This window comes from Bos indicus x Bos taurus, chromosome X (genome assembly GCF_003369695.1).
Source record: "Bos indicus x Bos taurus breed Angus x Brahman F1 hybrid chromosome X, Bos_hybrid_MaternalHap_v2.0, whole genome shotgun sequence".
NCBI classification, from domain to species: Eukaryota; Metazoa; Chordata; class Mammalia; order Artiodactyla; family Bovidae; genus Bos; species Bos indicus x Bos taurus.
In genome coordinates, this window is record NC_040105.1 from 108455186 (window position 1) to 108483001 (window position 27816).

Here is a 27816-nt window from a genome sequence, read left to right on the forward strand (position 1 = left end):
CTCTAGGATGTCTGGATCTAGGTGAGTGATCACACTTTTGTGGTTATCCGGGTCATTAAGATCTTTTTTGTATAGTTCTTCTGTGTGCTTTTGCTACCTCTTCTTAATATCTTCTGCTTCTGTTAGGTCCATACCGTTTCTCTCTTTTATTGTGCCCATCTTTGCATGAAATGTTCCCTTGGTCTCTCCAATGCTAGGTCCATGAATCAAGGTAAATTGGAATTGGTCAAATAGGAGATAGCAAGAGTGAATATTGACATTTTAGGAATCAGTGAACTAAAATGGACCACAACAGGTGAGTTTAATTCAGATGACTATTCTATCTACTACTGTGGACAAGAATCCCTTAGAAGAAATGGAATAGCCCTCATAGTCAACAAAAGAGTCTGAAATGCAGTACTTAGGTGTAATCTCAAAAATGACAGAATGATCTCTGTTCATTTCCAAGGCAAACCATTCAGTATCACAGTAATCCAAGTCTATTCCCCAACCACTAATGCCGAAGAAGCTGAAGTTGAATGGTTCTATGAAGACCTACAAGACCTTCTAGAACTAACACCAAAAAAAGATGTCCTTTTCATTATATGGTACTGGAATGCAAAAGTAGGAAGTTGAGAGATACCTGGAGTAACAGGCAAGTTTGGCGTTGGAGTACAAAATGAAGCAGGGCAAAGGCTAACTTAGTTTTGCCAAGAGAATGCACTGGTCATAGCAAACACCCTCTTCCAAAAACACAAGAGATGACTCTACACATGAACATCACCAGATGGTCAATACTGAAATCAGATTGATTATATTCTTTGAAGCCAAAGATGGAGAAGCTCTATACAGTCAGCAAAAACAAGACTGGGAGCTGACTGTGGCTCAGACCATGCCAAATTCAGGCTTAAGTTGAAGAAGGTAGGGAAAACCCCTAGACCACTCAGGTATGACCTAAATCAAATCCCTTATGATTATACAGTGGAAGTGACAGATAGACAGAAGGGATCATATCTGATAGACAGAGTGCCTGAAGAACTATGGACAGAGGTCCATGACATTGTACAGGAGTCAGTGATCCAAACCATCCCAAGAAGAAATGCAGAAAGGCAAAATGGTTGTCTGAGGAAGCCTTACAAATAGCTGAGAAAAGAAGAGAAGCAAAAGGCAAAGGAGAAAAGGAAAGATATACCCATCTGAATGCAGAGTTCCAAAGAACAGCAAGGGGAGATAAGAAAGCCTTCCTCAGTGATCAGTACAGTACAGTTATGAAAATCACGAAAATAACACTGAAACAATATTGTGATCTTACCCTTGATCAGAGTTTGCCAATTGTCCCAATAATGCCTTTTCTAGAAAAGGAACACATTTTATCATGAATTACATTCAGTTGCCATGTCTCTTTAGTCTCGTTTAATCTGGAGCAGTTCTTGGGTCTTTGTGGTTTACAGCATTGACATTTTTCAAAGGCGTAGGCCGATTATTTGAAAGAGTATCCTTTGTTTTGGTTGGTCTGACATTTTCTCACCATTAGATTCAGGTTTTACACTTTTGGTAGACGTTTCAGAGAAGCGACGTGGTGGCACATGAGACATGGAGGCACGTAATGGCTGTTTGTCCATTACTGGTGAAGATGTAACTTTGATGGCTTAGTTAATGGGATGTCTGCCAGGTTTCTCACCTGTTGAGTTGCTATTATTTTCCATTTGTGTGTGTGGGCCACATTTTGAGACTATTTAAACGTTCAGTTCTTCGTCAAACTTTCACCCAGCAGTTTTTTCAGTCACTGATCATTTTTACTTGAGTCAGTCATTCGTATGATGGTTGCCAAATGGTGCCTTTACAGTTCTATCATTCATTCCACACTTATTCTTTGGTTTTACTGTGAAGAAGAACTTCCCTTCACCTCTCCCCATTTACCTGTTTATTTATACCAACACAGAGTCATGGATTCCTTACCTTCTTGAGGAACAGGATGTTCTAAGATTCCTCCAGACCTTCCCTGGCCCCTACTCCTAGGATCTGCCATTTATCCTAGGATCCTTAGTTCATTTTGAGTGGATAATTGTTGTAATTAGAAACCTATTGGGAAATTACACACACACCACACACATTTATGTATAACACATTCATGCATACATGTAGATGTATGTGCTTAGTCTCTCAGTCATGTCCAACTCTGTGTGAACCCATGGACTGTAGCCCACCAGGCTCTTCTGTCCATGGAATTCTCCAGGCAAGAATACTGGAGTGTGTTGCCACACCCTTCTCCAGGGGATCTTCCCAACCCAGGGATTGAACCCAGGTCTCCCACATAGCAGGCAGATTCTTTACTCTCTGAGCCACCAGAGAAGCCCATGTAGATGTATATCTTTGGATATATATGTACACTTTCACACATCTGTATTATCAATCAGTATTTAATGTCTATCTATTTCTCTATCAATGATCTATCTCTCTGTCTCTTTCTCCACGAGTTCATACTGACATCTCTGATTCCAGGTTCACTCTAGCATTCTTCCCACTTGCTTACTTGTAATTTCCTTCTCTCATTGAGAAAGCTGGCTCACATCACCCTCAATTCATGTGTGTATTTGCTCAACCCCAGAACACTCTGAAAGCAGTTTCAGAATTGTCAACTCATATCTCTGCAAATAAGAAAGCTACTCTCTGGAGTTCAATATTTGTTTGTAGTTCTTTGTCTTTAACTTAAGGGCAGCAAGGCCAAGGACTGTGTTCAAAGGTTACCTGGCTTGGTTCTTTTCTTCCCCTTTGGGGTGGTTATACATTGATATATGTGTTGCTTCATTTGTTTTTGTTTGTATTTCATTTTTTAAGAGATTTCCCCCTGTCCTTGTGATTTTATTTATTTTAGGTAATTCAAAATTTGGATGCTGTCTGTCTTCTGGTTATGCTGAGGGGCATGGGTTTTGTGTGGTCATATTTGTTCTTGTTTTTCTTAACTGATTTTTGGTTTGGAAGCTGTGTTGAGAGTTTCAGATATATGGACCTTGCCACCATTATCTTGGCTACCCAGAAGTCTCCAAAAAATCAAAGTTTTGAGCATGTTTTGAACATTTCCATTTGATTTATTGATTGACTACAGTAGCAACCTAAATGCCATTTTAAAAATGGAGCTTGACAAGGTAGTTCTTAAATGTATATGGAAGAGCAAGCAAATGGTCAGGTGGATGGAGCTGCCTTAGCAGATTCTGAGGTGGATTCTAAAGGGACAACATTTAAGCAGCTGCAGTTTAGCAAAAGGAGGGACAAACAGACCAAGGTGGCAGAATAGAGACAGTGGAAGCAGATGAGCCGTGTGGAGAAATTCAATGCATGACGAAGTTGGCACTGCAGGTCAGTGGAGACAGATGTTTTTCAATGAAAAATCCTGGGACAGTTGGTAATCTGCATGGAGGATAAAGTCTGACAATATCAGGCTCTCTGGGCAAACCACGAGAAAACTCAGAGGCTGCAGGCCCACAAGCCGTGGGAAAGTGATTCATCCATCCTTAACAGAGTGGAGGGCTCATGTGATATGTGGCCCAGGGGCCTCCCCCTGCCTGTGATCATTACAGAAACTCACCCTGAACATCAGGACACCTGTCCACGAGTGTGTCAAGCCACCCTGTTTGTAACAGTACAAAAGATAGACTCGGGCCCACTGTCCATCAAGATGACCATGGGACTCAGCGTCAGCTCTTAAGGGGGAGCATGGGTGAGTCTCAAGATTCCCATGTTCAATGAGAAAGCAGGTTCGAGAAGAATATACACAGCATGATTCCATTTATGTACACTTGGAATCTGGCGAAAGGAAATGTGTTGTTGGGGGATGGACGCATACAAAGGTGGCGAGACTATAAGGAAAAATTCAAGAAAGAGGTCCCGTCTGAAGCAGGGGGAAGTGGGGTGGGGTGGACAAGAAGGGACACCCAAGGTCCTTAAAGGCAATGTCACCTTTCTTTTTTCCAAGCTGAGCAGTGACTAAGCAGGGCCTACTGGCATTGACCTTCCTACCCACGTACATTTTGTTGGTACTCTTTTTTTTTTTTTTCAATTTTTACTTTGAAGTCTTCATTGTTTCCTAAAGTGTTAAACATTTTAAAAGGAAAAGCAAGCTTTCAAAATTTCAGGCCCTTCATTTAAGCACCTCCGCCAAGTCCAAAAATCTTCTTTACCACCCTAGAAGCAAGACATTCTCCAAGAACCATGTTGGTACTCTTTTGTGCCTTCTCTTTATCTAGTGGGCTTTCCTGGTGGCTTAGAGGGTAAAGCGCCTGTCTGCAATATGGGAGACCTGAGTTCGATCCCTGGGTGGGGAAGATCCCCTGGAGAAGGAAATGGCAACCCACTCCAGTATTCTTGCCTGGAGAATCCCATGGACAGAGGGGCCTGGTAGGCTACAGTCCACAGGGTTGCAAAGAGTCGACTGAGAGACTTCACTTCCTTTCTTTTTTCTTTATCTAGTAGAAACAATTTTAGAGACTAAGACTTCTGCGGAATTATCTCTGGTGAGGCGCTGGGATCCTGTCCTGGCTGGAAACTTCATAAGCCGGGCTCTGGCGCCTTCCCAGGGAGGACGGCCCAGTTTTCTGGGCCCATAGTCCTAATCACAGCAGCTGGAACCCCAGGCAGGGCGGTACCACAGTTAAAATGCTACAGGACTTCTGCACACATCAGTAAATTGCAGCTCAGATGCTCCTGGTCTGCTGTTCCCCTGCCCCCATCCTGATCCTCTAATGAGGGTTCTGTGGGGCCCATGAGAGGCCCCCTAAGACCTTCTCTTTTGCCCCCACCCCAGGCCTGGGCCCCCGGGGTTGGCAGCATGGGACATTGGAGCCACACCTCCTGGGGCCTCTGGTCTGGGAGGAGGGAAGAGTCAAGGTTATGTTCGCTCACTGGGTCCCTTCGCCTTCCCGTCCTTAACCAGTTTGCCTAACCACCAGGTCACCTCCAAGCCTGCATTTGGAATTCAAATGAAGGAGTTTATTTCCACCTTTTATTCCAACAGCGGCTCCAGCTTAATCAGTTTTCTAATGATCAATTTGCCTAATTAAAAAAATGAAGCATTTGGAAACCAATTCACTGATGGCCCTTCTGTCTCTGCAGTGTGTTTCCAAGCCTTGCTTTGTGCTGGGCTAGGGGTGACGGCTCTCCTGGGGGATCTTTTGCTTCTTCTTGCAAAAGTAGCCATGTCTAGCTGTAAAGCATCTCCTAGAGCAGCCCGCCTGGATCTACACAGAGAAGGAGCAAGTGGGGCGATGAAGTACTGCCCTCGGTACCTTCCTGTCACATCCAATCCACACAGGAAAACAGGGCTGGGAGACACAAAGCGGTGTACAAAACCCCTGAATACTTATTCCCCGAGCAAAACAACTGTAGGGGAAGATCTTTATATCAACACACACACACACACACACAAAAGAAAGTCCTTCAAGCACTCCAGAGATGAGCAAAGGGAAGAAAGGCTGGTTTGGACCCAACAGCTCTGCTGTCCCTGGCCGTTGACCCTGGGCAGGTCACACCAGCCTCCTCCTTTATAAAATGGGGCAAAATGGTGTGTCCTTCACATAGGTGAGGATTTAATTGGGTTAATCCATCTACTGTTTACCGTGAAGCTGGCCTGGAGATCCATTTCAATGGCTGTAGAAACACAGAATAATGCGTGCTGCCCTTAGTTAGAGGAATGCTTTTTTTTTACATCTTAAAATGCTGACAACTTGGGAGAAAAAAATCAGGCCCCATAGCTGCAGCCCCAGCCTCACAGTACTTTCTGAAAGGACCCTCACCACCTCCCTGGGATTGTTTCTGCCTTTCCCTTTGCCTGGAGAGCTCCATGCAGGTCTCTCCATTAGCATCCTCCTGGGAAGCCTTCCCTGAGTCTCCTACCCAAGCAACCAAGCAACCAAGAGCCTTCACCATCTTTAGGGGGCAAAGCCTGTTACCCTTCTTTCTGCCCCCTTCCCTCGCTCAGAAGCTGTTAATGGTGGTAGGGGGTCACCTCCCACCATCAGGCTAGTCACCCCTAGCCCGATGGAGGGGTGACTCAGAGAGTGTCACTCCCCACTCTTCCAGCTGCCTTCTGAGCCTGGAGTGAGGTGTGGGGAGAGCTGGCTCTGTGGCCTTGGGAATGAGGGTACCCACGTCTCCCCACTGGGGTCTCAGGAGGCTTACTGGAGTGCCCCTCTCGATTGGCCAGGGGGTACTGAGAATGCATGTTGAGAAGGAAAGCTTGGGACCCCTGCTCGCCTCTGCCTTGGGGGGCAGGAATCGTGGGTGGCCAGAGGGCCAGTGTCGGGAAGGGGGCACCCATCTGGAGAGGAGGCTGGGCTGTGGACATGGCAGGGGGCAAGAAGACAGGGCTGGCCAGCCACCTGAGTCCTTGGTGAGGAGGGGCTGAGCCCACCCTGGGAAAGGGGTAACCTTTCAGCAGGAGTTACAGTCAGGGATGGAACAGCCCCTCCATCCCCTGCCACCTCGACCTTGGGCTGGTGGCACCAGACAAGGCTGGCCGGCCCCAGCCTTAGGAGCGGGGCAGCGGGGTATTGGGAGGGGAAAGGAGGTCAGAGCTACTTGTCTCCATTCCGGTGCATTCCAGTCCTGGGGAGGCAGATGGGATGCTTCAAATGAGATGTGAATCTGGGCTGAATTTTAATCGCCCCCAGGGACTAGAAAAATGAATGAGTCAGGGGTGAGGGGGTAGGGACCTGGGGGGGGGGCGGAGCTGGTGAGCGGCATAAACAAAGCCTTTTGAGTGAGTTCCACCGGTGGGGAAAGTTCGGGAATGACCAGTAGAGACCCAGGAAGTGCCAGGGCGGCTGCAAGTCAGGTCCGGGTGTGATTCCTGTTCCAGGCTCTGAGTGCTCAGTCCCCCTGCCAGGCCTTGGGGCAGCCTCATCACCCCAGCACCCCATGGTGCCCTCCCTGTCCCAGGAGACCTTTCCCAGAACTAAGGCTGTGGGGACAAGGTGAGGCCCCTGAGTTGTCTTGGAAAACTGAGTATAGAGAGGGTCCCCGAGTTGGCACAGTGGCTGCCTGCAGGTTTGGAGACTGGAGGGACTCTGATTCTTGCCTACTCTCCTGGGAGGGTGGCAGGCCACCTACAGGGCATCCTTGGGCCCGTGGAGAACAGACCGGGTCCCAAAGGGAAGCTGCAGCCCCAGGGGCCCCCAGCTCAGAGCTACCAGAAATTCCTAGGTTCCAAATGGCAGGATGCATAAGGGTGAGACCCCAGAGTCTGTTGTGCTTGCAGGCTGTGGACACCCAAGACATTCCTCCCACTCACCGTGTTCTGGCCAAAAGAGAAATGGGCTCCTCTGTGCCAAGAACTCATGCCCAGGGTCCAAACCAGCGGTGCCTTCTGCCCAAGCACGTGTTGGCTCTAGCATTTGGAATTTTTTTCTGTGTAGTCTTTTTTACAAGGCCTCTTGATCTGTGTGCTCAAGGAGTGTATAATGCCTTGATGTTTACTCTCTGGCCCTGGGGAGAGATCTCTGGGACTAGGTTCCCCCCCCCCCGCCATCTCGCTTGCTTTTGGCCACCGCAGCTGCACATCCAGCCAGCACCAGCATCCCGTTGCGGGAAATGGCTTCCACCGCGCCTGCTGCTTGGTAGCAGAGTGGAAACCATGGCAACAGGAAGCAGGGAGGATCTTCCCGTCACCCTGTAGAAAGGGCAGCCTATTTCTGGGACCTGAGCCCAGTTATTCACTAGTTCTGCATTTTGATGTGAATTTCAGTTGTTGAGATCTGGCTTGGAGGGTGGTGGACCTGAGTTTGTGAGGGCTGGTTAAGTGGCCTGCTCCCTTCTCTCTCTGAAGGAGACCCAACTCCTGGCCCCAAAGAGGGCTGTTTGTGCTGCCACAAGACTCAGTCTGTAGCACCCAGTCGGATCCCTTCTTTTGCCTGAACCGGGGAGATGGGTGCTTTGGGTGTTGACTAGGGTAACAACCGGATTGCATGAGCTCTTCCTGTTCTGAGAGCCTGTGTCCAGCAGAGAGGAGCCTTTCAGCCACCGTGGCAGCACAGAGGAGGCTCTGACATGGTTGGTGAAGAGACTCAACCCAGCAATGAGCGTGCCCCCAACACGCCTGTACACACACTTAGACACACACTGCTGCACTCTCCAGCTGTGTGGCCTTTGATGTAGTCGACTCTGCCCCCTGGTGGTAGGCTGTGGCCAGCACACCGGGCTCAGGGCAGCAGGCTAGCCCCCCAACTCACTGGGATTCCTTCTAGCCTTGACCTTTGGAGATCAAGGAGATAGGAGACTGGTCTTCGGATGCTACATCCAAGGAGAAAACTGCAGGCTAAGGTTGGGGTGGGAAAACTTCTGAGAGCATCCGCAGCTGGCCTCCCCCAGGCCATTCTTTCCACCCACCACCTGCCCCCACCCTCCTTGGCTGACCTGCCCCCTCTCCTTGGGTGACCGCAGCCCCCCTCATGGCTGTTGAGGCTTTTCCAAACTGGGGACAACTCTTTGATGGCTTCCCTCCTCCTCTCTAATACCTAATGCCTAACCCTCACCCTCCTGGGGGTTTACATCCCAGATAGATTTTAAATAACCCACTGTGATAGCCAGAATTTTGACTCTCACGTCCTTGGTCCTCTGATGTCATACTCATGAATATGTTATGCTGCACAGCTGAGGTGACTTTGTAGATGTAATTAACGCTATTAACCAATTGACCTGAACATGGGGAAATTAGCCTTGATTATTGGCTAGGCAGTGTCATCACAGGAGCCCTTAACAAGCAGAGCTTTGTTGGCTGAGGCCGCAGGGGAGTCAGAAAGATTAAAAGATATTGAGAAGGACTCCACTCGCCAGCTTGAAGATGAAGGGACCACAAGTCAAGGAAGCAGGGAACTTGGTTCTTCTGCCTCAAGGAAATGAATTCTGCCAACAACCTGAATGAAGTTGGACACAGAGCCTTGAGTTAACAGCCCAGCCCCATAAGACATCTTTTGGTTTTATTTTGAAATTGTTATAGATTCACAGGAAGTTCCAAAGACAGTACAGGGGAGTCTTGCGTGCCTTTCTTCCAGCTTCCTCCATGGTGACGTCTTACGTAACCACAGCACAGGAGTCAATTGTTTCTGAGATGAGGGTTTGGGGTCTTCACTTTCCCTTCCAGACAGAGCTGCCCCAGGGCAGAAACAATTTAAGGGTTCCCTTCTGGCTTTCATTTTTAAAAAATAGAGCTTTACTGAAATATCACTTCCATACTAATTCACTCATTTAAAGTGTACAGTTCAATGCTTTTAGAATCTTCACCACCATCACCACGTGGTTGCGCAAACATCACCACTCTCTTAGGCCAGAACATTTTCATTACTTGCAAAAGGAAGCCCATACTCACTGAGTGGTCATTCCCCAGTACCCCTCCCTCCAGCCCCTGGCAGCCATGAATCTTTTTTTTCCTCAGCACTGGGTGGCCAGTCGGAGCTCCCTGCCATGCTGCCCTGCTCAGAATTGTTTACTTTTGATGAAGTACAATGTGTCTGTGATTTTGGAGCTCCAAAATCTGCAGATGGTGACTACAGTCATGAAATTAAAAGATGCTTGATCCTTGGAAGGAAAGCTATGACCAACCTAGACAGCATATTAAAAGCAGAGACATTACTTTACCAACAAAGGTCTGTCTAGGTCCGTCTAATCAAAGCTATGGTTTTTCCAGTAGTCATGTGAGAGTTGGACCATAAAGAAAGCTGAGTGCTGAAGAATTGATGCTTTTGAACTGTGGCGTTGGAGAAGACTTTTGAGAGTCCCTTGGACTGAAAGGAGATCAAACCAGTCCATCCTATAGGAAATCAGTCCTGAATATTCATTGGAAGGACTGATGCTGAAGCTGAAACTCCAATATTTTGGCCACCTGATGTGAAGAGCTGACTCACTGGAAAAGATTCTGATGCTGGGAAAGATTGAAGGCAGGTGGAGAAGGGGACGACAGAGGATGAGATGGTTGGATGGCATCACCGACTCGATGGACATGAGTTTGAGAAAGCTCCAGGAGTTGGTGATGGACAGGGAGGCCTGGAGTACTGCAGTGCATGGGGTTGTAAACAGTCAGAGAGACTGAACTGAACTGAACTGATGATGTATCTACTTGTTATTTATTGGTATCATATCTAGGAAACCATGAACTTATCCAAGTCCCCAAATATTTATGTCTATTTTTTATAAAAGAGTTTTATAGTTTCAGCTGTTACAATACATTTAGATTTACGATCCATTTTGAGTTGATTTTTCTATATGGTGTGGGGAAGGGGTCTAACTTCATTCTTTTGCATGTGGCTACTATCCTGTTGTCCCAGCACCATTTGTTGAAGACACTATTCTTTCCTCATTGAATGTGTCACCCTTGTTGACAATCAGCTAACCAAAGCAGTATGGGTTTCTATTTTGTGGATCTGTATCTCCACCTTTGTGTCAGTACTACATAGTCTTGATTCCTGTAGCTTTGTGGTAAGTTTTAAAATCAGGAAGTGTGAGTCCTTCAACTTTGTTCTTTTTCAAGATTATGTTGGCTAGTCTGGGTCCTTTGCATTTCGGTGTGAATTTTAAGATGGGCTTGTCAATTTCTGCCAAAAAGCCAACTGGAATTTAGATAGCGATTGCATTGAATTTGTAGACCAATTTGAAGAATATTACTATTTAAACAATTAAAATCTTTTAATATATGAACAGAAGATGTCTTTCTACTTAGATCTTCTTTAATATCTTTCAGTAGTATGTTGTTGTACAAGTTTTGCCCTCCTTCTGTTATATTTATTGCTGGGTATTTTATTCAATTGATGCTCTTATGAACAGAACTCTTAATTTCATTTTTGATTGTTCATAGGTATTGTGTAGAAATACAAGAGCAGTATACAAATCTACCTAGAGCTAATAAATAGTCCATCCAAGATGTAGAATATTTATTAGCTCTAGGTAGTTTGTGTGTGTGTGTGTTCCTTAGGATTTTTTTATATAAGATTGTGTTATCTGTGCATAGAGGTAGTTTTATTTTTCCCTTTCCAGTCTAGATACACTTTGTCACTATTTCAATGGCCTGCCTTCAACGTAATACTGTAACTCTTCGGATACTTGCCTGTGCATCACCAGACAACTGGCTTTTTCCCCACCTATTTCTTCATCTAGCAATTTAGACCATCTCTACTGACTGCCTGCCAAGAGAGTTGAGGGCTTTATTTCCTTGCTCAGTGAACAAATAGCAAAGACAATATCTCTGGCTGACCACTGAAAAGGGTGGGTGATGACGCCCTTTTCTCTGAGTCCCTTTCTGGGTGTATGGGGGTGGTGCACAAAGTGTAATACCTGAGGTCGTGGGCTCAGATGCGCTGAGACTGACCCTGCCAAATGGGTGTCCTTGGGCTCCTGGGTTGGCATGCTGGTCACTGCCGACCTCCCACACAGCTTACCTAGGAATGTGTACAGACACTGAGCCCCACCACCCCGCCCTGCTGCTGATTTGACAAAAGGTGGCTTCCTGTTTCAGAGGGCTATGTGTTCATAACAAAGATTCATCCCATCAGATTCTCCCTGGGGATTTAGACCTTTAGAGACAGACTTGGTCAAGTGATGGTGGGCATGCACATGAGGAAAATCTGGGATGCATTACTGCCCTGTCCCGGCAGAGGGCAGAGACAGCAATAGGTGTGTCCTTGAGCCTTGGCAATCGCAAACACAGGAAGGGCATTGACATTGACAGGGTCTGGTAGAAAGATTGAGATGGCTGGGGCTAGAGAGGCATACAGGAGAGTGGCACCTGGCAAGGATGACCAAACTGTTGAGAAGTTCCCTTTCTAAGCTCCTGGAGCTAACAGCCCTGACCCATTTGGGCTGGCATCCACATGCTGGGAGGCTTTGAGAAGCCGCCTGACCTTCTTGGATCTGACTGCTTCATCTGCAGTCTTTCTATCTCTTTTGTTTTCCAGTGCTCTGGGGTAAAGATTATGCCCTTCTCAGGCCTTCTTCCCTCCACTGGCAGAACTTGTGAGGGGCCCACGCAACCATCAGAAGCCACATCCATCTTCTCTGCTGTCTCTGTAGCAGATGGCAAGGTGGGGCTTAATTACTCCCTCCCACACCCCTTTGTGTGAGTTTCCTTGGGCTGTGGCAACACAGGACTGCAAACTGGATCAACAGAAATGGATTCCCTCCCATCTGAAGGCTCTAGGGAAGGACCCTTCCGCATCTCTCCCTTCTGTATCTCTTCCAGCTTCCAGTTGTTGCAGGCATTCCTTGGCTTGTGGCCACATCACTCTTAAGCCCTGCCTCTATTGTCACACGGCCTGTGGGTTAAAGTCACTGGTGAGAGGCACTCGGGTCAAGCCCCCACTCAGGTCGGTGGATCCTGGATGTGTGGAAGTGTCAGGCCTGGGTGTTCCCCCATCTCCAACAAGCCACTCAACTCCCCTCCCCAAGGGGGAGCAAAGTACCGTGTGCCATTATCTGCCCTATTTCAGGACTTTGAGGGTGGGTCTGTCAGTTCACCAAAGAAGAAAATGGTAACCCACTCCAGTATTTTTGCCTGGAGAATCCCAAGGCCAGAGGAACCTGGTGGGCTGCCATCTATGGGGTCGCACAGAGTTGGTTATGACTGAAGCAACTTAGCAGCAGTAGCAGTAGCTGTCAGTTCACTTGTCTCTGAAGAGCACAGGACCTTTAAAAATTAACAGCTATGGAGATATGTCAGATACTATAACATTCACTCATCTAGGCTGCACAGTTCAACATGTTATTTTTTTTAACATATTTACTGAGTTATGCACTCATCACCATAATCTAATTCCAGAACATTTCCATCACGCCTTCAAAGAACCCCTGTGCCAGTTACCAGTCCCTCCTGTGGCTTGTTGGTCCCTTACCCCCACTGATCCACTTTCTGTCTCTGGATCCGTGGCAGCTTTTTGTGCACGTCTGTGGCTGAATTGCATCTTCTGACCCTCATGCTGACTCTCAGCCCTTCTCCTCAGGCCCAACTTGGCCTCATAGGAGATCTCATAGGTGCTCAGAGCTCACTCCACTGTTCTCCGTATTGAGTTTGTCTTCACTTGAAACTCATGTAGTCCAAAGGAAATAATCCAAGGCAGTAGATAAACCAAAAACTGTAATCTCATCAGTGTTTGTGCCTGGGAGGACACTTGCCGGGTAAATAGAGCTGTCTTCTGGCAGCCGGTATGGCTCTTGTGGGGGCTTGGAGAGGGAAGGGCACTGATCGGACTTCGTTTTTACAAACGTTGTTGTGTCTGGAGCCAGGGCAAGGCTACCGAAGGCAGACACTGTCTGCTTTGTCCCAGCACCAGGCCTGAGCCCGACTCACCGGGCACTCAGCTGATCCGGGAGGGAGGAGACAAGCCAAGAGAACAGGCCCGGAACCCAGGAATCCCCGAAGGGAAAGCATTTGGGGCAGGAGGGCGTGTGTTGTGGTCACTGTGTGCAAGTGAGACGGACACCCCCACCCTGAATGTGATTTGGATGTGGAGATTGATGGCCCCACACCCACTAAGAGGTTATGAAAAAAAATCCCTGGCTTGAGTCTGAGGCCCCCCAGGGTGCTGGGAAAACAGCTCAAGTGCATGATAGATTCTTTGCTCTGGCTGGGGCTGGGGGGAGGATATCCTGATCAGCTTGCCCAGACGTGGGGGGACAGGGAGCACAAGGCTTCAAAGCTTTCCCAGATGTGGGGGGTGGTGCCTGAGGGGACACAGAGTACAAATCTTCAAAGCCGTCCAGGTATAGAGCCAGACCATGTACCAAGCAGTCAACTGCAACGGGTGGCCACAGGTGGGAGACAGCTCAGACGTGACCCTTGACCTTGGCGAGGGCTATGGTCCGAATAGGCCCTCTCCCAGACTGATCTGGTGAAGTCAGAAGGCCCAAGGTGATGGTGGTACCCGGAGGTGGACTTTTGGGAAATGATGTAGCAGAGCCCTTGTGGAATTAGTCCCCTTCCAAAAGCATCTCAGGAGCTCCCTTGCCTTGTCTCTCCTGTGAGGCCAGAGTGAGAAGCTGGCTGGCTTGCAACCCAGAAGGGGGGGTCCTCCCTAGAACCCAACCCTGCTGGCATCCTGGACTTCCAGCCTCCCAGAACTGCAAGAAATCCATGTCTCTGGTGGTTTTGTTCCAGCAGCCTGAATGGACCAAGAGGATGGAGTGGGGCAGGGTGGGGGACCAAGGGCACAGCGTGGAATCCAGGGACACAAGTAGCTTCAAGGATGCGGTGTTGAGAAGGGTGGGTGGGTGGAAGGCAGTGGGGGGTGGGCAGGGAAAGGGACCCACAGGGAGGCCTGAGCAGCTGCCTTCACTGGCCCAGAAGGTGTCAACGAGGCAGGGGGCAGGGGAGGCAGGGAAGAAACGGTGATAGTGTGATAGTGGAGTGAGAAGTTTCCAAGGAAAAGTGGCAGGGCTTCCACTGATTGGTTCTTGGGTGGAGGCCCCTGGGGAGCAGGTGTGCAGGGCAGGCACTTTGGAGGTGAGCCCTGACTTTGAAGAGCATGTGGGCTTTCCCGACATCCCGCCCGGGCACAGCTTTCCTCTGTGCCCCAAACGCCTCTGCCCTCCTCTGCCTCATCTTTTGAGCTTCAGTGTGACACCCTCACTCGCTCATTAGTGGACAGCCCCCTTGTGAGGAGGCTGCGGCTCCCTTGGGGTCACGGAGCATGGTCAGGGGTAGATAAGGAGTCTTGGCAAATATCACAGAGTCCTCTTCTGAGATGATGTCTACCCTGCCTTTATTGACCATCTTCTCTCTGCGGGGCCTGGAGGTGATCCCCAGGTGAGGTCGGGGGGCAGAATGAGGGGGGACAAGGCAGGGAGTGCCTCGATAGCGGATGTGGCTTGCTGTGAGAGAAGAAATGCTACCCCGAGGTTGGCTGGCTCCAATTGGTGGCTTGTGAATGATTCACTTAGCAACCGCTGCACCTAGGCGGCCTGCCAGGAGGGTGCCCTGTGACCCAGCGCTTTCAAAATTAATGTGTTCATTGAGTCATTCCCTTGAGTCACATTCGCAGGCACCTATTACTCGCTGAGCCTAGACTCCTCAGACCACAAAAGGCCCAGGGGAGAAGGAGGAATCCTAGGGGCACTGTTTAAGCAGCAAGCCCAATGGGCAAGGAGGTGACAGGCAGGCCGCTGGGCTGCGGGCCAGAGGGAAGAGTGATACAGTTTGGGTGTGTGCACGTGCACACCCCAGTGGACAAGGAGGGAGTGTCTGACTCGTGCGTGCGTCTGTGTGTGCATGCGTTTCAGGGAGGGGGCATGTGCGTCCTACACAGATGTGGGGAACTGGGAAGGGTCAGGGGTACTGCTCTAGTCCCAGGGACAGACAGCAGTGACGGAGTGATCAAGGCATGACTTGATCACCTAGATTTCTGGTCATTTGTTATACCAGGCCAGGAGGCTGGGGGCCCCAAGCCCTTTCACAAGCATGCACACACACGCACACTCAGAGGTAATCAGCCCAGAGGGCCTGCCCCTTGCCTTGGACAGAGGGAGCCAGGGAGAAAATGTGGGGAGCAGTTCCTTCACTTGGCAGAGAGACCATAACCTTCAGGGAGCTGCCCAAGGCCTTTGCCACGAGTCACCAGTTAGCAGGGTGACTTCTCCAGGACTAGAAGGTCAGGCAAGGTCTTGGGCTTTCTCCTGAGGTGAAGGGGCCCTGGAGGCTGTTAAGCCAGGCAGGGTCCCCTTAGTCTTGACCTGCAAAAAACTCACTTTGGTGGCTGCTGTCATGGGCAATGGTAGCCACCCCACTCCCACCAGAGATGTGTCCGTGTTCTCATCCCTGGAACCGTGTGCATGTGGTCTTATTTGGCAAAAGGATCTATGCTGATGTGCAGATGTGATTAAGGACTGCAAGTTGCTACCATCCTGGATTAGTCCATAAATGCAGTGACAAATAGGGCAGAAAAAAGAGACAGACACAAGGGAAGAGGCCATGTGACAACAGAGGCAGACACTGGAATGATGCGGCTACAAGCCAAGGAACATCTGGGGCCACCGGAAGCTGGGAGACAAGGAAGGATGCTGCTACAGAGCCTCTGGAGGGAGTATGGCCCTGTTGACACCTTGATTTAAAGTTCTAATGTTTTAAGTCACCTACTTTTCTGGTCATTTATTATAGCAGTGCCAGGAAACCAAGCCAGCTGGTGTAGAGAGGACCAGGTCGGGAAAACTGACTAGGGAGGGGCTAAAGAAGATAAAGGTTGGCCTTAAGGTGGCTTTTTCCTCTCAACCTTCCAAACTCTCTCAAATGATAGGAACTGTCTGGCTGTATCAGAATGACCAGAGTGCACTGTCTATCAGTAGCTTGGGGGTCCCTTTGGGGTTGTACATCCCTAATGCCTGATGCAGAATTTCCTACTTGTGGAAGACACGAAGTATGGGATTGCACTAGGAACTGGATATTCAATTAACACTCATTGAGCAAACATTTAATCTCCTCCCTTGCTGCCAGGCTGGAAATGAGAGCCACAAGCAGGTCCCCCAGGGATGCTGGGCCCCTGGAAAAGCCTGACACAAACAGCCCTACTAACTGTCCTCATTTTGTGCACAGCGCTTCCTTCGGGGGTCATCTGTAGGTCTGGGAAACTCTGGCAAAGCCGGATTTGGGTTTTAGGAACACTGAGATTGAACCCCACGTCTTGTCCAGGTGGGAGACACTGTTGTGAGCTCTGGTAAGCGCCGCCTCGGCCCCACACTGGGCCATCAGCCCGGAGCGACACCGTAGGAACTTGTCGCTCAGGCGTTAGGGCAGTTGTTTTTGCACCCTGGCCCTAGGACTGTAGTAACCTCCCTGCGCATTGGAGGAATAGCCTCCCGGGTTCCCCGAGGCCGCCGGTGGGCTCCCAGGGGCGGAGTGTGAGTCTCCGGGGGCGGGGCCTACGCCTCCTGAGGCGGCGCGGGATGACGTCCGGAGTCCAGGCTGAGGGGCGGGGAGCGCGACAGTCGCCTGACAGACGCCTGACAGGGTGGGCCTGTGCGCTTGCGCTTGATCTGGCGCCTGCGCAGTCGGCCGGGCTCGCCTTCAGCGCCCTCACCCGGGGGGGTGGGGAGGGTCGACCCAGGCAGGGCGGGGCGGCACCTCGGCTCCCGCGGCGAAGACACCCCGGGAGCCAGGCGCCACGCGTCTGGGCGCCTCTCCTTCCGGTGAGGGGCTCTGGGTCTGTGGGGCGGGGCCTCATGGAGGCCGGCGGCCCCGGGACCTGCGGAGGAGGGGCTGAGACCCGGGGCTCGGAGGGGCGGCTGGCACCTGAATCGAGGGTACACTTCCGAGTGACAAGGTTCATCATGGAGGCAGGTAACCGCGCCAGGAAGAGGGCGGGACGTGGTGGCCGGAGCCGCAGTGCTGCCCTTGCGTCCAGCCGGCCCCCAGCCTGTCACGGGAGCCGCGAGCAGGCGGGCAGGGGCTACTGGAGTAGGGGACCCGCTTCCCGGAGGAGGGGGACCTGCCAGACGCGGAGCTGGCGTGGCTGAATGGAAGGCAGAGACCCGGCCTACCCTGCCCTAGCGGAGGCTAGGCCTGTGGGTTCTGGCCTCAGCCTTGACGCCACGCCCTGCCTCCTGGGCTTTTGGCCGTTTCACGACTGGCACCTAGGCCCCAGGGAGGATGTGGCAAGGGACTGGCCCTAGCTTAGGAGGTGCCTTCCGACACACCTGTCTCCCAGCATAAGGGTACGCGGGCACTTGGTCACATGAAACCTTCTGGAACATGCCATTGGTGGCGCTCCTGACAGGTCCCGTCACAGCGAGGACCCAAGGCACACCCTCCGTTCTGAACCCTGACACGGTGTCCCCTGTCTTGTTGGGCACCCCTGCTCCCAAGACTGAGGCTAGGAAGCCAGTTGTATTTCCGTGCAAAAATTGTTTCTCTGTCAAAAATGCTAGGCTGTTTCCGATCTTGGTTACTTTGTGTACACCCTGTGGAAGAGGGGTTTAAGTGTTTCCAACTGGCAACCCACTCCAGTATTCTTGCCTGGAGAATCCCAGGGATGGGGGGAGCCTGGTGGGCTGCCGTCTATGGGGTCGCACAGAGTCGGACGCGACTGAAGCGACTTAGCAGCAGCAGCAGCAGCAACCCTGACTCGGCGTCCACTGTCGTGTTGAGCGCCGCTATTCCCAACAGGGGAGGAAGCCAGTTACATTTCCATAGAAACATTGTTTCTCTGTCAAAAGTGCTACATAGTTTCCAATCTTTGTTACTTTATGTACACTCTGGGGAAGAGCGGTTTGAGTGAGTCTACTTTCAAGTCAACATAAGTGGACTCTGGAGAAATAGTTTAGGACCATTAATCCCAGTGGTGTGTAATTTAATTTTCAAAACGTTTTGAAAAGTGCATAAAGAAGGATGGCAGTGGCCCCTCATATATGCCACATATATGCTTGGAAGGTCTGTGTAAACCAGGAAAACATGCTACCCTTGGAGGCTCACATGTAGCAATACCACCTCATCTGACATCTCTGAGAATGATGGGTCCCATGTAGGAACTGTCTGCATAGAACTTCACTGTCTAAAGTCAAGTTTAAACCTTGACATGCTTAGGTTTTACTAAGTGCTAAATGCTGAAAGCTAATGCTAAAATGTTTGCATATGTCCTTCTTCTCATGTTTTGCACATGCCCTTGCTCTCTCTGTGTGAGGCTGAATACTGGTCCACAGATTGCCCCATCCTAATCCCCAGAACCTGGGACCGTTAACCTCATGCAGCGAAAGAGATTTTGCAGGTGGGATTAAGCATCTTGATGTCAGGGAACTGTTTTAGATGATCTGCTGCACCTGATATAATCAAACCCATCCTTAGATATAGAGGCAGGAGAAGTAGACGGCAGAGGAAAAGGCCATGTGATGATGGAAGCACAGTTAGAAGATGCTGCACTGCTGGCTTTGAAGCTGGAGGAAGAGGCCACGAGCCAAAGGTTGCAGGCACCTCTAGAAACTGGAAAGGGCAAGGAAATGGATTCTCCCCTGGAACCTCCAGAAGGAACCGGCCCTGTAAGAGAAAAAACGTGTTGTTTTTAGCCAATTTGTTTATGGTAATTTGTTCCAGCAGCTCAAGGGAACTAATACATCTTTTTAGGTAGAGGATGTTGAACACAATTTTAATGATCATTGGTGATTCTCCACCTTCCCTCAGTCTGTGGGGTGTCAAGTTAACCTTCCCCTGGTCATTGTGAATTTGTTTTAGTTCTGTGACCCAGTGCAGTGATTTCATTAGTAGCTTTCTGAGGGATTTAGGGCTTTTAAGGCCTAAATCAAACTATCATGCTCCAGTTTTTGAGTTCTTTCTGTTCCCTTTTCAGTATCTTGCTCTTCTTTCCTCAAGCCTGGCTGTGGCCATTGATGTTGCTTTTCTCCTGCTCGGCCTGTGGTTGCCTTTAGCAGTCACCCTGCTTCCTTTGCTTACCTTTTCTGACCCTGTGGACTAGTACCCTAGTGCATCAGAATCTGTGGCATCTGTGTGGCACTCAGAGACCTTTTTTCCTCTTGTCACCTTGGCAGGGTTTTGGTTACGAGCTGCAGAGGTGGGAGTGACCTCTAGTTAAATGCTTCCTCACATGGAAACAGACACACAGCTGATGCTTTCAAGATGTGCAGAAAGGGATATGCCAGGAACAGATCGGGGAGAAGTTTGAAACCTTGGGGGCTTGGGAGACATGAGGAACCTGCAGAGCTATGAAGGGAAGGCTGCACTTGAGTGTGACCTCCAGGGGCTCATTAGCCTGTCAGAGTCTGACAAGCCTGCCTCTAAATTCCTCAGGTCAAGGACCCCGTGGAAGGATCGGCATCCCCTGTCAGCTGGGCCCTGGGCTCTCGGTGGTGTCTGAGCAGGCGTGTGTACCCTCAGTGCCCAACTCAGTGGCACACCTCACACTTCACAGGGGGTGAGCTCTGGATGAAGCTCTCCCCTGCGTGTTTTCTCTTGGTAGGTGTCAAGCTAGGGATGCGGTCCATCCCCATCGCCACCGCCTGTACCATTTACCATAAATTCTTCTGCGAGATCAACCTGGATGCCTACGATCCCTACTTGGTGGCCATGTCTTCCCTTTACTTGGCCGGCAAAGTGGAGGAACAACATCTGCGCACGCGTGACATCATCAATGTTTCCAACAGGTAGCGGCTTCCAGTGTCTCCCAGGTGCCAGCAGTCAAATTCAGAAGGAGGCACCTGGGTGGCCTTGAACTGGGGCCAGGAGCTCCAGCAGCAGAGGCAGAAGTCAGTGCAGTGTCAGAAGTCTAGGGGAACCTGTGCAGCAGCAACTGGGGCCAGATTTGGGGGAAACCTCAGAGGCCTGATGGTGTACAGAGAGGGGTGGAAAGAGGCTGTCACAGGCTAGAGCAGAGGAAGCTTGCAGAGGGGCACCAAAGAAGATTCTCAAGGTGTCTTGGACAGGACAGATCAAAGCAATTGGGTTCTGGGGCCGTTGTCCTATTTAGATGGTCAGAGTCGCCCAAGAGTGTCTCTCACAGCCCTGGGCCTGAGTAGCCATGTTCCTGTTAGGGAAGAACGTGGGGGTCCAGCCAGCTGGATGGGCTGCGCCAAGGCCCAGTGGGTCTGGGAGAAAGCAGTTTCTGGAAAGTTACTGACTAGCAGTGCATCATAGCCCTTCTAGGAACTCTGTAATCGTTAAGGAAGAAAGCTATTTTGTGCTGCTTCTCTTTTAATAAACAGTTAATGGAAAAGCACTCCCCACCCCATAAACATGACAGGTTCACGATGTACTGAGAATGACTAGGAGAAAAAAACAGAGAGAGCACTGCAGGGGGGGCAGCTGGAGTCCACTTGTAATTGCCAGGGCCCAGTAGGGAGGCCGGGTGGGCACGAGGGGAAGTTGTAGGGCTCACTAATTGGATGTGGGCACCCAGGTGGGTTCTGTGGGGAGCTCAGAAGACGAGAGGGGAGCTGGGAATGATGACTCAGTGGCTGAGAGTTCTGATCACTCGAGTGTAAATCCTGTTCCCGTACATCTTAGTGATCTTGCGTAGGTGGGAGTCTTGTAGACAAATAAGGTGTACACAAGGACAGAAAGATCTGGAATGAAAGAAAGACAATCTGGGAAATAGCTGAAATACTTTTATGTTTCTGAGTGTGTATCATCCCTGTGTTTAAGTACCTTCCCTGAGCCCAGACTGAGTGCCATGGGCATTGCCACCCCCGGTGCAAAGAGCCCATGTCTTGCTGAGTGCCATGGCACAGCCACTGGGGCTGACACTGGAGGCAGCTTCTTTCCTCCCTGGTTCCTGTTTTTATCCCCTATGCAGACATGTAGGTGGACCCTATGCTCGTCGATGGCAGAAGAGCTCTGGTGTGTGTATCTGGATGCCCCATGATGGGGCTCCTGGGGGCACCCCCTTCTATTGCCAGCCATGTTGTTTCTCTGTTCAGGTACTTCCACCCGGGCAGTGACCCCTTGGAGCTGGACTCGCGCTTCTGGGAGATCCGGGACAGCATCGTACAGTGCGAACTGCTCGTGCTGCGGGTCCTGCGTTTCCAGGTCTCCTTCCAGCACCCACACAAGGTACGTGTGGCGGGGGTTGGTAGAAGGGCAGCAGTCACTTATGGTTCCCAGCGGCATGAAAGTCTTTGCTCTTTATCCGGAAAGTGCAGTCACCTGAGCCTGGAGCCACATGGGGCCCCGAGGAGGCACAGTGACGCTCGGGTGGCCTGTCTCATCCCCACTCCCAGGGTTCTCAGGCAGCTCTGATTTCAGCTTCTGCCTTTCTGCCCACTCGGCTGTGGCTGAAAGCTGGGATCCATGTGCCCTCTGAAGCCTGTGTCTGTCCCCAGACCCATATAAGTTGTGTGTTCACTGACCCACAAAAGCGGAGGCAAGGCTGGTTTCATGACCTGCTGGAGTGTCTGTTCCTGGGAGTTGCTACTCCGCCTCACAGCTCACACGCAGCTCATCTGTGCAGAAAAACCCTGAGAAAAGCCATGTCACTGACTTCACTGCTAGGAACACATTCCTCCCAACAGCAGAGCTATCACAGAAAGTAGCCCTGCAGCAGACTCCTTTGAGGGCCTGAGGCCTCATGTGGGTAATTTGTGGGTGGACTGCAGAGAGAAGGGGGATGCACTGTGATGTGGGCCTCTGCACTGTGATTTTGTCTGTTTCCCATTGGAATTTTTGTCAAGTGAGTTGTAGATTTAGAAGGAGTCAGAGGAAATAGCCCAGCCTCCCCAAATGGCATTTTGCAAAACTCGAATAAATACAAGATAACAGTCAGGGTGTGGGCACTGATACAGCACCCCTGCCCAAGTTCCGGGTGTTGCTTGCTTGTCACATGTACTGGTGGCCACTGCCTTGGTTAACATATGAAACAACAACTTGGTCACCATGGAGGCCTTCCTATTGCCCCTGTTACCATGTCTTCCACGCACCACCTCCCTAATCCCAGAACCCATGGTGGAGATGCTCAGCAGTCGTGGTTTGTGTCAGTGCACAGTGCAGGGCTCCCCTCCCCGTGGGCTCAAGGAGAGCATGTGTTCAAGCAGAATAGGAGCTGACAGTCAAGCTGGAGGATGTTCAGAGACTTGAGCTCCCCTGATGTCCTGTCTCTGGCTGGCCCGTGGGGGCTGTGGTCTGTTCTGCAGATCAGGCTGCTGTTTCTGAAGCTTTATGTTTGGGCTGGGCCAAGGGGAGGAGCAGAATAATTGCTGATGGTGTCCAGAGCAGGGCCATGTTGATAGAAAGGCCCAGGCAGGTTTCAGGAGCTGGGTTCAGAGGACAAGAGAGGGCGAACCCGTGGGGACCTGGGGCGAGGGTTGGTGGAGGTGGACCTGGTGGCAGGGAGACGACATCTGATCTGTGATGTATACACACCGTGGCAATTTAGGAGAGAGAGGCCAGCAGGGGGAGGGCCTGCAGACTCCCAGTTAAGGAAGCAGGTGATGGTGGGGGGCAGCTGACTGGCGTGTCTTTACAGTACCTGCTCCACTACCTGGTCTCGCTCAAGAACTGGCTGAACCGTTACAGCTGGCAGCGGACCCCAGTCTCCATCACCGCCTGGGCCTTGCTACAGGACAGCTACCACGGGGGGCTGTGCCTCCGCTTCCGGGCTCAGCACATAGCCGTGGCAGTAATCCACCTGGCCCTACAAGCCTATGGGGTCGAAGTGCCTGCTGAGGCCGAGGCTGAGAAGCCATGGTGGCAGGTGAGGTGACTGCATTGGCGTGTGTCCCCCCCCCCCCCCCGCCCCCGCCTTTTCCCTCCCTGAGGACCTTCAGCAGTCCCCACACCAGGTGTCAAATGTCTTTGTAGTAATTACCTACAAAGAAAGATACAGGCTACTGGGGAACCCTGAAGCTTGAAAATATCCTGTTGCCATAGCCAAAGCTGGGCTCTTCCCCCTTGATATTGTGGATGTTTGAGGGGTTCACACTGGGCATTGTTGGGTGCAGGGTGGCATCACTAGCCTCCACCCACTGGATGCTGAGACAACACAAGCGGTGTCCAGACATTGCCAAGTGTCTTGGGGTGGGGAGGGGATCACCCCTGGTTGAGAACTACTGAGCTCAAGCAAGCACTTTTATTGCATTGAGTGAGAGCTTGCTGTAGATGAGACATCACTAAGTCTGGCATCACATTCAAAGTATCAGGGGTGCCCTAAAACGACAGTAGGTTTTACTACCTAGGCTGGTAGGTAGGTTTTACTACCTAGGCTGGTAGGTAGGTAGATAGGCGATAGATACAGAGATGGATCAGTGATGAGTGGATGGCCGGATGGATAGATGTTACAACGGGAATGTCGACGGATGATGGATGGGTGGGTGGATGAATGGATAAATAGAGGAGATAGATGACAGCCCTCCTCCTCAAGACCAGCTGGACCCAGGCAGCAGTTTATTGAGAGCTGGGTCAGCTGTGTCTGCCAGAAAGGCTGCATGCAGTCCTAGCAGGTTTCCCTCAGTAGTCCCACCATTGCTTAAAATGGGATTTTGAGATCATTCTTTGTTTTTCCTTTCCCATGCTTGAAATCTGCTGTTCCTTTCTTCATGAAACGAAGCTCATTGTCCCTCCTCGTCCTGGAATGAGATTCCATGTGAGCAGACTTTGAATTGCTGGAAGACTCCCCCTCTTTGTGCACTACCCCTCCCCTGCAAACCTACAGTGGCTGCCTCCCCCTTCCTGAGCACCCCCCGCCCCCCGCCTCCGCCAGGCTGCCCTTCTTCAGAGATAGCAGCTTCTCTCTGTGCTTCATTGTCCTTTCCTGCCTGTCTGTCCTTCCCCCTCTCCTGAAGCCAGGGATCTTGTCTGCTTCATCAGCGGCCCCAAGCCCAGTGCCTGGGCCTGGCGGGTAGTAGGTGTGCAAGTGTTGTCGAACAAAGGCATCTGTGGCCCCAACCTCAGGCTGGATGTAGCCTGATGGCAGCTTGGAGGGGGAAGCGGGAAGGGTGGCTGTGTGGACAAAAGCATTGCTCTGTGCTGGACTTCTTGGGGACTTCCAGATCGTGTGACCCCCTGCGTCCCCCCTCTGTTGAATCAGGTAGTGGGCCTCTTTTCTGGGTGACACACTTCCCCTGGATGAGCCTACTTCTCTGGGCAGCATAGCCGCACTTCCCTTGTTCTTTGCTCTCTCTGGGTGGCTCTGGGCTCCGTGCACTGGAGCTCTTGGGCCCCCTCTGGGCATGTGAAGGCTACCTGCTGATGAGAGACACCTGCTCACGTGCTCCCAGCTGCCACCTCTGTGATGCCACTTGTCTGCTCTGGGTGGGCTTCCCACGCTGCTCGAGAGGCTTGACATCCCCCCGAAGCCTGTCTGCCCTTGGGTGTGGTGGTGGCAGTGGGGCAGCCCTTGGCATCCAACTGCGTTGGTCCTCTTGGTGGATGACGCTCCAGCTCTAAAGCAGTAGTGAGTTGTAGCAGGACTCAGAATTTCCATCCTTTTTAAGGCTGAGTGCCGTTCCATGGTATAGCTGGTCTGCATCATGTTAGTCCATCCTCTGTGGATGGACTCTTGGGTTGCTTCCAGATTTTGGCCCTGGGCTACTTTTTAATGGTCATTTCTTGGCTTGGGGTCTCCAGAAGCATTCAGGTAGTGGATCCTGACAAGCAAGCCCGTGTTTCTGAGATATTCATTTTCCACCCAGAGTGCGGGAGTAGGGGGGGTGGGAGGGGAATGGCTGGATCTTCCTGAGCTGGATGGGGAGGGCGGGGTTTTTTCCAGGTCACTGTCTCCCACCTGAGATGACAGCCCATGATGGGTTCAAGCTTCCTTGGGTGTCCATGCAGCAGGGGGGACTCAGGTCCAGCTTTTGCCCCGGGTCAGCCCCAGACCTGGAGCCCAGGCAGCAACCCCCAGGCCTGGGGGCCACAGCATCCAACCAGGGACTCCTTGTTTTGCCTTTTACTTCTGGTGTCATCAGGGGTCCCCAGAAGCACCCTTAAGCTCCATGTGTCACTGGGAGGATTCCCAGAGTTCAGAAAAGCCATTATACTCATGGTTATGGGTGTCAGGGTTAGTTCCTGGGGAAGGATGCAGGTTGAAATTAGCCAAGATAAGAGGAATGGAGGTATGGCCCAGGAGAGAGTAGGTCCAAGCTCCCAGGTCCCCCTCTCATCAGGCAGGGCTTAGCAGTCCCTTCCCAGGAGCAGGGCCAGGGCCAGATCTTACTTGGAAACAGGCAGGGTTACCCCTTTCATTTGGGCCCCTGGGGACTCACCTTGCAATTTTATAAGCTCTGTGGCACAGTCAAGGGGCAGTCTGAGCAATTTCCTGGTGGTCCAGTGGTTAGGACTCTTGCACTCTCACTGCTGGGACCTGGATTCAGTCCCTAGTCGGGAATTAAGATCCCTCAAGCTAAGTGTTGCCACCAAGAAGAAAACAAAAAAAGGTGGTCTGGTCCAGGCTAGAGAGCAGGTCCATGTGTTCCTCGCGGGCTGGCCTAGGGTGGGGTGTGTCCAGTCTACTTCTGGAAATGGACCCCCCAGAAACCATGGAGCTGAGAGCCTATGGGTAGGAGCCTGTGATCTGGGCCCAGCTCTGTCACCAGCTCCCCATGTACCCAGGACAAGTCTCCTCTTCTGTGTGAGCTGGATGATCACGAAAGCCTCTTCTGTCTGGAATGGTCTCCAATAGCAGAGTCCCCATGCCATCTCCACTCCTGTGTACTGTGGTTCTGTGCTTAGTGGCAGGTACCTTGTTTAACCCAGAGGGAGTCTAACCAGAGCCTGTTTTCCTTCTCCTCCTTTTTAGGTGTTTAGTGAAGACCTTACCAAGCCAACCATTGATAACATTGTGTCTGATCTCATTCAGATTTATACCATGGACACAGAGATCCCCTAAAGCCCTGGTCCAGGCCTCCCCAAAGAGAAGCCCGGGACGCTTGGCAGCCTGGGGACAGCACTGCCAAAGGGCCGTGAAGGCCAGCCCCCAGAGGACCAGCTGGGAGGGCTGGTGAAGGCGATGACTGTCCCCAGCAGCCGTGGTCGGGACAATGACGAGAGTCACGCCTTCAGCGGGCAGGCTGAGAGTGTACCGTGTGGGGCGGCTCAAGGCCAGTCGCCGCATCAACATTTGTGCTTTGAGAGGACCTGACTGCCGTTGAAGAGTGATGTTATCAGCAGGAAAATCTAAGAAGCTATGGGACTGCACCCCTGGGGATTTTTTAAAAGCCAAATTTATAGAAAGTATGAATGAATGTTCAACATAGATGGAATTTTATTTTGTGTAATAAAAGATGATAGAAATCAACTGAGATGCCCAGTGTTTGCTCTGTAGCTCGTGCTGCCCTAGTGGTCTGTGGGTACCATCCAGACTCGATTTCTCCTCAGAGGCTCTCCAGGTAGAATTGCCCTTCCTACAACCTGAGGTGCCAAGGGCAGACCCTCCACCACTTCTGGAAGGGCAGGATGACACAACTTGTGCACATGTCACAATGGCACCCCCTAGAGGAGCCCACGTGACCTTCTTCCTCTGCTGGGATACTTGGAGGGCTTGGCAGTAATTCTGCTTGGTGAATGAACTTAGGTTAAGGACTATCATTTGAGATCAAGAAATCTAGATCTGACCAAAATGTATCTAGAAAGTTACAGATTTTTTTTAAAGTGCCGAGATAGTGAGACTAGATGCAGAGTCTAGTTAATCTCCAGCCCAAATGTCCTTCTTCCTGGGAGAAAGGATCCAGGCTCCACGCGTGCTGGTGGGACTGTCCTTCACCATGATAGTGTGGGGCCTGGGGGACTGTCCCAGGCACTTCACTGCATTTCCGAGCTTGTCACCCAGGGAACGTGGGCTCTGGACACTGGCCACCATGCCCTCTGGCACCCACAGGTGTGGGAGCTGGTTGGCATACTTGGGGTCCACTCGGTCAGGGGCATAAGGAGGAGTCATACCTGGGTGCTAAGTCAGGCAGTAGGGCTCCCTTGAGTTATGAAGTGACTGTGTTATTTGGCTTCAAGGTGAAGGATATGAGCCAAGGTCCCCTTTTCCACTTTGTTCTTCCCTTTGAGGACAGAATTGGTGCCCAAGCTCTGGGCCTGGGCTCTGAGTGTGGATGGTGGAGGGTGAGGGCCTGGCTGGGCTCTGAGTGTGGATGGTGGAGGGTGAGGGCCTGGCTGGGCTCTGAAGGCGGCTTTGGCTTTCTTGCCAGTCCTTTCCACTTTGTGCTTTCTAAAAACCACCTTGCTTCCATCACCCCCTTTCTCCCCACAGGCTGGGTGTAGCCCCCCACCCTGGGACTTGCCTGGCCTGCATTGACTAGCTCTGTCCTTGGTGTCCCCACCCCAGCTGAGAGCCACAGAGCTGAACTGGGTGAGCTCTGGGCTGCGGGGCTAACAGCAGCCTCTCTGGAGGTTTTGTGGCCCTAAGTTTCCTCTCAACGATTATCAGGTATCAG

General features: G+C 51.1%; 1 protein-coding gene across 6 annotated transcripts; it reads left to right on the forward strand.

The window, feature by feature from the left end:
- The first annotated feature begins 17028 nt into the window (after positions 1–17028).
- On the forward strand, positions 17029–26672 carry CCNQ (cyclin Q). Of its 6 annotated transcripts, XM_027534073.1 has the most exons (7): positions 17193–17281; positions 18782–18972; positions 19908–20091; positions 21364–21496; positions 22905–23132; positions 23985–24020; positions 26175–26672. In XM_027534073.1, exons 3-7 carry the CDS (start codon positions 19922–19924, stop codon positions 26262–26264), a joined length of 657 nt encoding a protein of 218 aa, XP_027389874.1. In that variant the 5' UTR covers positions 17193–17281; positions 18782–18972; positions 19908–19921; the 3' UTR covers positions 26265–26672. The 6 variants fall into 6 exon arrangements, with proteins under 6 accessions (XP_027389871.1, XP_027389872.1, XP_027389873.1 ...); XM_027534070.1 differs by lacking the exon at positions 18782–18972 and having other exon boundaries at positions 17029–17281; XM_027534076.1 differs by lacking the exon at positions 18782–18972 and having other exon boundaries at positions 17196–17277.
- The last annotated feature ends 1144 nt before the right edge of the window (positions 26673–27816 follow it).